General features: G+C 51.6%; 2 protein-coding genes across 2 annotated transcripts in view; one reads left to right on the top strand and one right to left on the bottom strand.

Annotated features, from left to right (window-relative positions):
- Positions 1-5,849, top strand: part of LOC118209172 (dynein heavy chain domain-containing protein 1) — a 35,882-nt gene extending 30,033 nt beyond the window's left edge. Inside the window, exons 36-42 of the mRNA XM_035384332.1 lie at positions 220-400; positions 665-790; positions 1,974-2,178; positions 2,508-2,599; positions 2,928-3,074; positions 3,824-4,422; positions 4,816-5,849. Coding sequence (XP_035240223.1) covers positions 220-400; positions 665-790; positions 1,974-2,178; positions 2,508-2,599; positions 2,928-3,074; positions 3,824-4,422; positions 4,816-5,205 — 1,740 coding nt within the window. The 3' untranslated portion in view covers positions 5,206-5,849. The remainder of the gene's footprint in view (positions 1-219; positions 401-664; positions 791-1,973; positions 2,179-2,507; positions 2,600-2,927; positions 3,075-3,823; positions 4,423-4,815) is intronic.
- rrp8 (ribosomal RNA processing 8) lies at positions 5,763-11,776 on the bottom strand. Its single transcript, XM_035385041.1, has 8 exons — positions 11,630-11,776; positions 11,252-11,356; positions 10,328-10,598; positions 9,257-10,202; positions 8,781-8,910; positions 7,123-7,229; positions 6,418-6,514; positions 5,763-6,320 (listed from the first exon to the last, which is right to left on the bottom strand). The coding sequence occupies exons 2-8, from the start codon at positions 11,351-11,353 to the stop codon at positions 6,207-6,209; spliced, it is 1,767 nt and encodes a 588-aa protein (XP_035240932.1). The 5' UTR covers positions 11,354-11,356; positions 11,630-11,776; the 3' UTR covers positions 5,763-6,206.
- Between the last annotated feature and the right edge of the window lie 1,004 nt (positions 11,777-12,780).

Raw genomic sequence — 12,780 nt, 5'->3', positions numbered from 1 at the left:
GGTTTTCATTTCCACCCTAATTTGGCACACCTGGTTCTACTAATTAGCAGCTGAACAAACTCACTAGCTGTTGAATGAGTTGTGCTTTGTCGGTGTTGGAGTGAAATCTGATAGGACAGTAGAACTGCAGGAACAGGGTTGGGAACCGCTGATATAAGAGATCACTTTTATTTTGAGATTTGATGTACGAAAAAGCCACACTGTTGGTGTTGTTTCCAGGTGAAGAGGGTGCAGGTGATTTCCTTTGGGGCCGAGTGTCAGAGGGAGGTGGTGCTTAAGGCACTGGACTTGGCTGCGCAGGAAGGCCATTGGCTGGTTTTCAATAACTGTCATCTGTTGGACCAATGGGATGAGGAGGTGGTGTGTCGGGTGACTCAGCTACTGTCGTGCACAGACGGAGGTGAGCTGGCCACAGCTTACCATATGTTGATCCATTTAGCTTTTTCTCTTGCATTTGGTGTTTTGATGAATAGTCTGTAGATAGGTGAAGTAGTTGATTTTGTCACCATGAAACAAATGAATTAAAACCCATGCAATTGCACCAAAACAATAACAAATCCTGACTTATGTTTTACACGCTTTACATACGTGTGTTGTCATTATATTCTGGCATTCCGAAGAACCAATGAAAATGTGTGCAGTGAGGTTTCGCTCTGTTATTCAGGCCACGTGACCGATGTGGAGATGGGGGAGGGGCCTACTGAAGGTGGGCCGTTTGGGCAGACGCAGGTGCACCCCCGCTTCAGGCTGTGGTTCATCACCCGGGGAGACGCACCCCTGTCCATCCCAGGTATCATGTCCCCCTGCTACCCCACCCTGCATGCATATAAACCAGCCCAAAGAATCTGCTGTATCTGCAGGGTCATTTTTCTTTACTCTCACTGCAGAGGGTGTGCAGGATTCACATAAGCTGTATGTATTGTATTCATACATATATAACCAGAGCGTTTAAATATGGACCTCTGTTATTAGCGTAAAGAAAAATATGCTATGTTTTTTTACAACAGAGGTCCATAGGATGCACATAAGCTGTTGTGTTCATGCATGTATAACCGGATCGGTTAGATAAAGATCCATAGGATGCACATGAGCTGTATGTTTTGTGTTCATACATATATAACCAGAGCGGTTATATAAAGATCCATAGAATGCACATGAGCTGTTGTGTTCATACATGTATAACCAGATCGGTTAGATAAAGATCCATAGGATGCACATGAGCTGCTGTGTTCATGCATGTATAACCAGAGCGGTTAGATAAAGATCTATAGGATGCACATGAGCTGTATGTATTGTGTTCATGCATGTATAACCAGATCGGTTAGATAAAGATCCATAGGATGCACATGAGCTGTTGTGTTCATGCATGTATAACCAGATCGGTTAGATAAAGATCTATAGGATGCACATGAGCTGTATGTATTGTGTTCATGCATGTATAACCAGATCGGGTAGATAAAGATCCATAGGATGCACATGAGCTGTATGTTTTGTGTTCATACATATATAACCAGAGCGGTTAGATAAAGATCCATAGGATGCACATGAGCTGTTGTGTTCATGCATGTATAGCCAGAGCGGTTAGATAAAGATCCATAGGATGCACATGAGCTGTTGTGTTCATGCATGTATAACCAGAGCAGTTGAATAAAGATCCATAGGATGCACATAAGCTGTTGTGTTCATGCATGTATAACCAGAGCGGTTAGATAAAGATCCATAGGATATACATGAGCTGTTGTGTTCATGCATATATAACCAGGGCGGGTAAATAAACGGTGCCAGCCCTGCCCGTAAGGGCATGCCAGTGTCAGCTCAGACCCGGCTGCAGCCGCTGCACATTCCTCCCAGGGCCAGTTTCCTGTTTTTCAGCCCGTTCTCAGGAAAGCCGCTCTTTCTGCACTCTTTCATTTCTCTTCCCATTCCCCCCCCACCCCCACCTCCCCCCCCCCCCCCCCCCCGTCTTCCCGCAGCGGCGGTCCGATCGTCCGCGCTCCGTCTGGCCTGCAATTCCCCCTGGGACCTGAAGGAGGCGCTCCGCTGCTCTCTGCGCCAGGCGGCGGCCGCCGTGACCGACCCGGTGGAGGCGGGGCCCGTCCTGCGCTGTGCCGTCCTGCACGCTGTCCTGCTGCAGAGGCGTACCTACGGGCACCTGGGACAGGGGCGAGCGTACTGCTGGTGAGGGACAGACCCGCCCCGCCTCCCAGCCCCCCCCCCCCTTCTGTCCCCCCCACACCCCTTTCCGTCCCTGTCTGGATTAAGATTTAAGAGGGAAGACGTGTTTTCACACTCGGTGTTCATAGCTTCCGGGGGTTCTGCTGGTGAACAGACAGTGGCCACATGTTTTTGGAATCGGGCCCATTTCTGCGAAACCCGCCAGTGTTCACAGGACGTCCCGTACCCACCGCGCTACCGGCGAGAGATTTAACACAGATAAGCCAGGTTTGGGTTACATGCATTCGGGTCTGCACTGAAACTGGGTTTCTGAGGCGTTTCTGTCTTAATAGGACCCGCGAGGACCTGCAGGCACTGCTGGAGGCTCAGGTTCGGACCGCCAGGCACTGCAGTGACCCGGTGGGGGCGCTGGAGTACATAGCAGGTATTCAGCGCACAATGTGAACACACTGTTTCATGGACGTATATATGTCATGTGTTTGGAAAATATACATCGAATGTGCGTCAAGCTATAGGCTATATAACCTTCTCAGTTCTGTAGCTCATCTGTATGTCCAGAGATAATAGTAATAAACTGCCTTTCAAATCTTTTCCACAAGCTTGCCTGTGTGATGTGGGCTCAGAAGCGGTGAGGTGCGTCTGTTTAGAGGTGTGGGTGGAGGCGTGGCCTATTCTGGGTCCTGTCCACCTGCTGGCTGTGCTCACCCCCTCCCTTCCCACACCCCCCCTCCCCCCTCCTGTCCCTGGAACAGGCTCCTTGGTGTACGGCGGTCACGTGGAGGACCCCGCAGATTTGGAGGCGGTGACGGGCGTGGCCAGGGCCTGCCTCAGGCCGCCCCCTCCGCTTTGGGGGCGGGGCCCACACACCCTCTCAGCGCTGGTTGCCCGCGGACGTTTCGGTACGGACACACACCTCCTCTCATCTTTAGGGTGAAGCCGCACGTCCTCTGATGAAATCTGGCCTGGCATCGCTCTCGCCTCCCGCAATCGGCTGCTTGTGCGCATGTCCTCTGTTTTTTGAAACTGTGTTTGTTAGATGCATATCGATCGTATATTTTGGAAATCCCCAAACAGCAATAATTAACAAAGTCCTCCTATGCGGAATTGGGAAATAAAATTTGAAACTGGAGACAAATCTGTGTCCCACGTTCCCCATCCTTCTGGTCACCCCACCGGCTTGCCTCACATAGCCAGCCATCCCAGCATGCCTTGTAGACGTGAAAAATCCCAGCATGCCTTGCGCCTCCCATTGCAATGAATGGCGGCGATTACATTACATCATCGGAGGATGTGTGGCAATCTTACTGCAGGCAGACGCTAATCCAAACAGAGATTGGATTAGGTCATGTGCTAAAAACATGTTTTGGACTCAGGTCATGTGATAAAAAACATGTTTTGGACTCAGGTCATGTGATAAAGACGTGATTGTGAAATGTTATTTTGAAAGAAAGTCAGAGAATCCTGCTGACTGCACATTTTTAGCTTTCACGTCCCCCCCTGCTTGGACTCAAAATGAATTTTGTACGTGTTGTGTTTTTGTATGTGCGTGTGCTGTGTATGTGTGTGTGTGTGTGTGTATACTCCCTCTGTGCTGTATGTGAGTTGGTGTGAGTGAGGGTTACTCAGCCTGTGCTCCTCTCTTCCCCAGGGCGGAGGGGCCTCCTGCAGGAGGTGGAGCAGCGCCTCCAGGCCTCCTCTCCCAGCGCGGACCCCCTGCTGCTGGGCCTCAGCGCCGGGCTGGCCGAGGAGCTCCTGAGGGCGCAGAGTCACGCGCTGCACCTCCTCCTGCGGGACTCCCAAACCGCTGGGGTCCAGCCCCGCCCCCCGGTGCTCCCAAAGCTGACACAGGCCCGGGACAGGCTGCGGGCACTGAGGGACACGCTGGAGAGGGCCGGGGGCCGCAGGGTCACGCCCCAAACGCCGCTGGGCCTCTTCCTGCAGCAGGAGTGGAACGGTCTGGTCCGGTCAGCGGCCTCCCTGCACGGGACCCTCCCTCAGACTGACGGAAGCCGCGCCCCCCATGCCACGCTCCGCGCCCCCCACGCCACGCTCCGCGCCCTGTCCCGCCTGGAGGCCCGGGCGGAGCTGCTGGGGGCGTACCTGCGGAAGGAGTCCCCCGAAACCCCGCCCTTCGCCTACCGGCTCTCGGCGTTCCACAGCCCCCGCGGCTTCCTGGCGGCCGTGCTCCGGGAGGCGGCCCGCGCCGAAAAAAAGGGGGACCCCTCCCGCCTCTCCCTCCACTTCCAGGTACGGCCGCCCGAAAAACCGGGACAGGGCGGGGTGCAGCCCGCCTAGCCTCGTTTAGCCCACAAGGGGAAAAAAAACGATATGACCTGCACTCAAACGCCAGCGCATTGAACCACCGCCATCACCACAGTAACCGGGGACAACAGGTCGCACATTAGCCACGCTTTAGCGACAGTGCTGGAGGAGGCGAGGAGAGAGATAAAAGCCTGTGATTAGCCTTTCATTTGGGCTCGTTACTGAGCCCTTCCCTTAAGACTCCCTGAGGTGCAACAAAAGAGGCTATCGTGTTTCAGGAAACGTATCGCCCAGGCTGCGGAGTCTGTGCAGTGAAATCAGCCGTTCGTTGTTTCCCCCCCCCCTCCCCTCCCCCCCCCCCCCCCCCCCCCCCTCCAGGTGCTGAGCGCTGGGACAGTGCCTTCCTCCACACCCCCGAGCGGGGCGTACCTGTGCGGGCTGGAGCTGCGGGGGGCGCTGTGGGACACCAGGCTGAGCGCCCTGCAGGACACCCTGTCCCCCAAACCCTGCCCCATGCCCCTCGTTTGGGTGAGAGCCCGGACCGGGCCTGCGGACACCCCCGGGGGTGCCTCCTCCTCCCTGCCCCTCTACCACTGCCCCCTCTACCTGGACGGGGAGTTTGGGGAGGGGGACATCGTCGCCCGCGTCCCACTGGCGGCCAAGCTGGACCCTGTGCTGTGCGCACTGAGACCGGTGAGGCTGGTCAGCACTCTGCAAGAGAGGCCACACCCACTCTGCACTTCAGGCCACGCCCACTCAGCACTTTAGGCCACGCCCACTCCACACTTCGGTAATGAGATGAGATCCACTTCCTTGCGTCTAGGGCTCCCACACCTACCTACACCACAGACGCAAGGACTACAAGTCCTTTCAAGGGCCCAGAAAAATATTTGGGAACAGACTATTTGGGCAGTGTAAAATAGTCTCAGTATCCAAAAAAATTAATTTTGTCTGAGGATCAGCTCTGTCATACCCCAACCATTTAGAGCAGAATGATGTAGAATCCGTTTTTAAGAACAATAATTATGTGAAAATGGTCATGAAGCTTCTTAGGTTTGCAAGCCAAAACTACAAGCACCTTAGAGTACATCTTGTCCCTTGATTATTTTCCTTAACTTTATTTTTTTCTAAATGTGAGGATGAGAAATGTTTTATGAATGGGAACATTGTGCATTACTGAAGAAAATATGGAGCCAGCTGAATCATATCTGATGTCAATGACTCTAGTAACATCACTACTTGCCAACAGACTAAGTGAAGGAAAAAAAATATTTTGTACATTTAGTAGATCATTTACAGCAAAATGATTAATATACACCTTTATGTACTTTGAATAAGAATTTATTTAAAAGCTTTTTGAAAAATCACAATACCACCAATGATATTAATAACAAATAAAGAGTGTGAAAATAGTTCCTGCACGTAAGAATCTGGGGGTGATTCAAAAACCAGCTGTAAACAGGCTGTCCTTTTATGAGCATCATATTTAAAGCTGCAGGTCTGTGACAGAAGGTTTGTGAAAGGCAGGGCTGATCGACGGGGCTTGAATCGTTCTCTCTCTCTCTGTGTTGCCGTCTGGTCATGGGAGGGGAACCGCTGGGGGGGGTCGGGCGGTTTTAACGTCTGCCCCACGTCCAGACGGCTCCGTGTCCCCCCCCCCCCCCCCCCCACTGCTGCCCTTCCCTTCTCTCCTCCATCCGTCCGTCTGTCCTTCCCTCGCTCTCTCTCTCTCCGTTTCATCCCTCCATCATGGCTGCCGTCGTCGCCGCTCAGCGCTTCTTGTAGACGCACGGCCTCAGCTCCAGCCCCGCCCTCCCGTGACGGTCCGCCGCCCCGCCCGTCTTCACGAACTCGAACGAGTAGAAGTGGCTGTTCTCCGTTTCCTGGGGGGAAAACAGTGGGTGACGTCACCGTGGAAACGGGAGAGGACGCTTCGAGAGGACACGGCGACGGCGGGTGTCCCCGTTTTTTTCAGCTCACCTTCGCGACCAGCTTGAAGCCCAGGCCCGAGAGCGCTCCCGCGAAGCCCCGGACGTTCTCGAACCTGCTGGCCACCTCCGCGATCTTCAGCGTGCCCCTGACACACACACACACACACACACACGATGAGGCGTGGGTCCACTGCGACAGCTCCGCACTTGAGAGCAGTTTCAGAAGATAAACTCTCGCTTTGTACCCAGTGACTGACAGACTAACACCAGCCGAGCTCTTCAAACGTTATCCTGTTCATTTGCTCCTGTCACTCCTCGCTCCTCACAAAGTTTTAAATTACTCGCAGTTTAACTGCCATTTCTCTGACAGGGCGATGTGAACTTGGAGAGAGGTAAGACAAACAGCTCTGTAGTAAACAATCCCAGCATTCTTTTTTTCTGTGAGACCACTAATTCATATCTCAAACTGCTAATTATAGCATATATTTCATATACTCTGTATATTTTTGTACTAGATATTAAATTAACCTTTCATGATTACATCTTCCTACCTGTTATTTACACATCACGGTAGCCAGCCTTCTTTAAACAGTAAGTTGTGGTACACTTTCTATGTCAGTTGAATGATTTCAGAGTGATATTCACAACAAAGATACGCCATGTGACTTTTTTTTTTTTTTTCATAGAGCGGACTTCACCACTTATGTTAAAAAAACTGTGACTTCCTGTTCCTGTTCCAGTGTCTCTCTCTCACCCCATCACCAGCACGCGGTTGGCCTCGACGAGGAAGTCCGCCAGGTTGGTGCCCATCAGAGAGAGGCAGAACACAGCGATGTCCACGGTGGCATTGCCCAGAGGGACCTGCAGAGAGAGAGAGAGAGAGGGAGGGAGGGAGAGAGAGAGGGAGGGAGGGAGAGAGAGAGGGAGAGAGAGGGAGGGAGGGAGAGAGAGAGAGAGAGAGGGAGGGAGGGAGAGAGAGAGAGAGAGAGGGAGGGAGGGAGGGAGGGAGGGAGGGGGGGAGGGGGGGGAGGGAGAGGGTGAGAGAGAGAAATAGGGGGAGAGTGAGGCGGAGGGGGGAGAGAGAGCAGGAGGGAGGGAGAGAGAAAGAGAGAGAGATATGAGAGAGAGCTGAGGAAAGCAACATATGGCTGCTGTGTTTCACTTTCGCAGCTCTTAATTCTGGCACCCCGCCAAAAAACGAATAAAAAGATTTAGAATCAGAACCACTTGTAATAAGAGTGCGGCACATTTCATATGTGCTGGGAAAGTCATGGAAAATGAATGGAAAAAAAAAACCACCGTTACAGGCCAGGACATGCTGATGGAAATTAGAACCCTTGGATGCTTTAGGAAAGGTTAAGGAGTTTTTAACAAATCATGATTTGGTCACTTCATATTTACTGTTCACCCATTTCCTGTTTTAATTCCAGCTTTCCTCTGTGTGTACTGTGGCCATCTCATTATGCTAAGAGCTGAGCCGAGCCCTCTCAGTCTGTGCTCATCTCTGTGGAGGGTGCACTGACTGCTAGCATGTGGAAATGATATATGCTGGAAGTAAATATATGGAACTGTGGGCAACTTGCCAGTGCAGTGGAGCTAGGCTGGCTGTTTTTTTTTTTAGGAATACAGTTGTCTGAAATCCCTTATGACAGGGATATTCAGTTCAGACACTGTTTGGTTTCTCCCTATTGGAGTCGCATAGCACAAACTGGCCGGACAACATTAGGAAAACTGGACTGTAGCTTGAATTACACTAATTAATCTGATAAGACAGGAAAGTGAAAAAAAAAAGACAGCATATCTGCAATCATACACCGCTAAAGCCAGACATCCGTCAAATATTCTCATTTACAGTTTATTTTCAAAGCACTAACAGGATAATCCAGTCGGCAGCCAAACAATAGTTGGGAGGTCACAGCAGGACACGACTAGTTTTGTCTTGACCGCCAGCATCAGTTCCTCCCACTGAAGGCTTCCCAAAGCGCTGCAGACAGGCAGCTAAGCACGAGCAGTGGGGGGGAGGAGCCTGGGGGGTCCAGCGTGCGGTGATGAGGAGAGGGCGGGGGGCAACGGGCAGGGGGTAAAGGGCAGGGGGGTAACTGGCGGGGGGGGTAACGGGCAGGGGTAAAGGGCAGGGGGGTAACGGGCAGGGGGTAAAGGGCAGGGGGGTAACTGGCGGGGGGGGTAACGGGCAGGGGGGTAACTGGCGGGGGGGGGGGTAAAGGGCAGGGGGGGTAACGGGTGGGGGGGGGTTAACGGGCAGGGGGGTAACGGGCAGGGGGGTAACTGGCGGGGGGGGGTAACGGGCAGGGGTGTAAAGGGCAGGGGGTAACGGGCAGGGGGTAAAGGGCAGGGGGGTAACGGGCAGGGGGTAACTGGCGGGGGGTAACTGCGCGCGGGCAGCGGACTCACGTGGGCCATGTCGCAGACGGTGACCAGGTCGCAGACGGGCGCCAGGTCGAAGCTGTGCACCTCGTTCTTCACGCTGCGCGCGATCTTGCAGTCGCCGCAGCCAAAGTCTGCCACCACCAGGGAGGCGGGCCTGGAAAGCAAGCGTGCGTCACACAGCCACTCTGCACCTGGGAACGCACACAGCTGCTGCAAATGCTTATTACGGAGACAGCGTTACCAGAAGGTTTTATTCAACAGTCAATTGACACAAAGCTTCAAAAAGTGACTGAAAAGTTTACAAAGTTCTAAACTTCGTTTAGTGCATTGTGAGGAATGAAACAGTGCACTCCCTATTACGATGCTGAGCCTTAAGTATGGTTTGGGGACTAGCTCTTCTCCATCCCAGTCAGAACCAGTTTCTTTCATAAAATGCCGAATCGCGGATGAGCCCGTAGCCCTGATTTTAAATGTGAATAAGGGGGGGGGGGCGGACTCACTTGTGCTTGATGTAGGAGATGATGGCGTCCACGGGGTTGACGGGCCAGCGCTGCACCTGCGCGGTGTAGCCGCGGTGGTAGACCCCGAAGGCCTGCGGGTCCCGCAGGAACATGCGCCGGGCCTCGCGGCTGCTGCAGGTGTACAGCTGCTCGTTCAGGTAGCGGAACCGCGCCGACTCCAGGCGCTGCTCCATCCTGGCCCGCAGGGCGCTCGACCGATCCGGGACGCTCTCGTCCGCCGCCGTCGCCTCGCCCGCGCCGTCCTCCTTCTGCTCCGTTTCCCCGTCTTCCTCCTCCTCCTGCTCGGCGGAGCGCGCCTTGTCGCCGGAGCCGCCGCCGTGCAGCATGCGGCGCAGCTTCTCCGCCAGCATCCTCTTCTCTCTGCTCTCCCGCGGCTTCATCCGCACGTCCGGCTCAGGGCCCAGGGTCTCCCCTGTCTCTGTCCCAGGCTTACCCCCCTCCTCCGGCTCCGCAGCTGTGCCTGAAGATCCCGCCGTCCCCTCCGATCCGTCCCCGAGCGTCGCTTTTCTGTTTTCTCTCTTCCGCTTCTTGTCGGTGCCAGGCCGGGCGTCTGCGAGACGGACGCCGCTCTCCTCCTTCCCTCCCTCTTTCCGCTTCGCCCCCTTCCGCGCCGTGGCGTTTTTTTCGCCCTTCGGCGTCTGCGCCCGGACGGTTCGTTCCTCTCCGTCGGGAACGGAAGGCGCCGCCGCCGCCGCCTCCGATTCGCCCGCCCCCGGCTCCGGCGCCTCGGGGTCCGCTTTCTGGGCGCTCGCCGTCGTCTCGTCGTCCCGCGGCCGAAACTTGTTCTTGGACTTTCTCTTCATCTTCGACCGGTTCCGCCACTGCTGTCGGGACAGTTTGCTTCCGCCCGCGTCCGTCGTCTCTGGACGCGGATCTTCGCTCTGCCTGTCCCTCACAAGCTCGGGCTTTCCCGCATTGGTGGATTCTTGAGAAGCGGGGGGGGGGGGGGGAAGGGGGGGGGGAAACAAACATTGTACTGAAACATTGTACATAAAACAGCCCGACATCGCACATGCATCCAAAGAGGAAATAACAGTAAAATGCACTCACTTGCTTCCTTGGGTCGTTTCTTTTTGGCCACGACCGCCCCCGGATCTTCCTCCTCGCCCTCTCGTTTCCCCTTCTCCTCTCCCTCGTTCCCGGCCCCTCGAGCCCTCTTTCGCTTTTTGCTTCTCTTCTTCTTCCTCTTGGAGGAAGAGGGGACGGCCTCGCCCTCGCTGTCGCTGCCGCTGCGCTCTCGGAGCGAGCCATTGGTCCACTTGGGAGCCGAACCCAGAGTCTGGAGGGTCCGCAGCAGGCTCCTCTTGCCAACCCCCTTCGGCTGTCCGGCGATACGCGGAGATGCAAAGACACGTTAATGCCAGATTTTCATACGTTCTGTCGTTTAAGGACTGGTCCTCAGTCCTGGTCCTGAAATGCCATATGGTCTCGATGGTGTTTGTTTCCCCCTAAACACCGCTAGCTAGTAAGCATGCTAACCTGCAAGCTTGCTCTGATGTCTGCAAGCCACAGATCTCTCACTCAGTCTGAGATCAAGGCACTGCTGTTTGTTGTCATGGATGTCAAATCTGGAATCCATGGCAAAATGCATGGAATGTCATATCAGTAGCACTTGAGCCAGAAGGCAAGATTGTTGGTAAGTATAATACATTGGGTCCAGTTTATTTGTCTTGCTTTACTTTCACTAGACTTGACATTAAACGGTTTAAATCACATCCTTCCATAGGCCCAGTCACCAGCAAGTCACAAGAGCTTTTGCTCACTGCAACATAACCACGGTCCAAGACTAATCAAATTGGCGTCAAAACATTCAATCTCCAAACTATCATTACAACATTATTATTATTAGTGTTTACATATATATTTGCTTTAGAGTCTCCGTATATTTACATAATCAATTTGGTATGCATCCGTGTGATTGTGTTAAAGTTGTCTTTTTATTTTCACTTGAAATAAATATTTGCTTGAACTGACCGTTACATTCGCGCTGTCCAATCGCTCAGTGCCACGGATTACTGCACGCGTTAGAGCTTCGGCGTCTGGGTCATCGTTCCATTCCTCTTCTTCAACGAACATGTTCTTCTCACGAGAGAGCAGTAAGTATATAAAAAGAACTTGCTAGCTAGCTGTACAGTTTGGTATGCAAACGTTTGCAGAAACCGAACACATAGTCCTTATGTAGCTACATTATATTAATTTGCTAGCTAGCTAGGTTATATTTTCATTAAAATGCATAACCAGCATACAGTAGCTAAGCTAAGGCTATAAGGCTATCTGTTGGTTTTGTTAACCAACTAGCTAGTCGCTATGCAAACGTTCTACCTGTATATTATTTTAAAGAAAATTACTTACCCGATTGATTACTGGCTAAAATGTATAGTCTATGACTGGCTTATCCTCGCAAGTGTTTTTGACACGTGTGGACGTTTTGAAAGGAGAGAAGGCAGCAGGCTGTGTTCGATTTGAAGCTGCACATGTTTACTGGAAGCAGGAGTGACTCTGAAGGCGCCTTTTAATGACGTAATCAGTACAGCCAAGGGGGTGGGATACTTTTTTTAAAACAAATGAATAAATAATTATGAATTTCAATTTCTCGAACTAGTGTGTAACCTACAGTAAAATATAAAAATTATTTGTTTGCAAAAAAAAAAAAAAACAAGGAAAGTTTTTGTTTTCTTATAGTAAAGCTTACACCTCTAAGAACTGAACAGTTTAAATATAACAGCAGCAACAACGCGGAGGCAGTAGTAGTAGTAACATAATAATAATAATAATAATAATAACATGCTTAATGAAGAAGTCTACTGAAATTTATAATTCACTTGTGCTATATTTGAATTAACTTTTGGTTCCATGTTTTTTTTAAAGAAAAAAATTATAAATAAAATTATAATGAAGGACAGACTAAAGTTAATGCATCGTATGTCTGGTACCAGTTGCACCAGTAGTTCACAAAGGTAAGTTGATCGAGTACTTAAGTAGCCATTAACGGGCATTATTGCTATGTCAGTGCTACTTTTCCTGCACTTGCTGACGTCGATTTGTGATTTATGATTTATCGAGCAATAAATAGTGTTGCATAAAAACATTTGGTCTCTGTGGCCAATGCTCTTGCCCACTGAGCCTATACTTTGTCATGACATCTCTCCATTTGTCACTGTGGTCAGACTTTATTGACTTTTTAAAGGTTTAATAGCCCTCAAGTTTACTTTGAGTTTTATGGTTGTGTAATTGCTACACCCTTTCTTCCACAAACCAACAGACACACACACGCACACACACACTCAATGAATGGATGAGGGTAATTAAGGAAATACAAATTTCATGTTATACTTCTCATACATAGATTTAAACAGGCAAAGAATCGCGAAGAAATACATTTATTATTGGTAGGGAAATTTGGTAGTGTGAGCGATGGCTTCATACTGTTTTTGGTATGAATCCCTGGATACCTGACATGCTTGTGCAGAGAGGGGGGAGGTTATTTAGGGCTGACTGCACAT

Source organism: Anguilla anguilla, chromosome 12 (assembly GCF_013347855.1).
Source record: "Anguilla anguilla isolate fAngAng1 chromosome 12, fAngAng1.pri, whole genome shotgun sequence".
Classification (NCBI taxonomy): Eukaryota; Metazoa; Chordata; class Actinopteri; order Anguilliformes; family Anguillidae; genus Anguilla; species Anguilla anguilla.
The sequence above is the reverse complement of the archived record's forward strand: the minus strand, read 5'-3'. Positions and strand labels throughout refer to the sequence as shown.

What these genes read in the sequence shown, in the direction of transcription:
- rrp8 (XM_035385041.1), bottom strand. Translation starts at nt 11,353, where the DNA reads ATGTTCGTTGAAGAAGAGGAATGGAACGATGACCCAGACGCCGAAGCT. An exon ending in GAAACGACCCAAGGAAGCAA is followed by an intron (nt 10,203 to 10,327) that starts GTGAGTGCATTT and finishes CCGCTTCTCAAG; the next exon opens with AATCCACCAATGCGGGAAAG. An exon ending in ATCTCCTACATCAAGCACAA is followed by an intron (nt 8,911 to 9,256) that starts GTGAGTCCGCCC and finishes CTTGCTTTCCAG; the next exon opens with GCCCGCCTCCCTGGTGGTGG.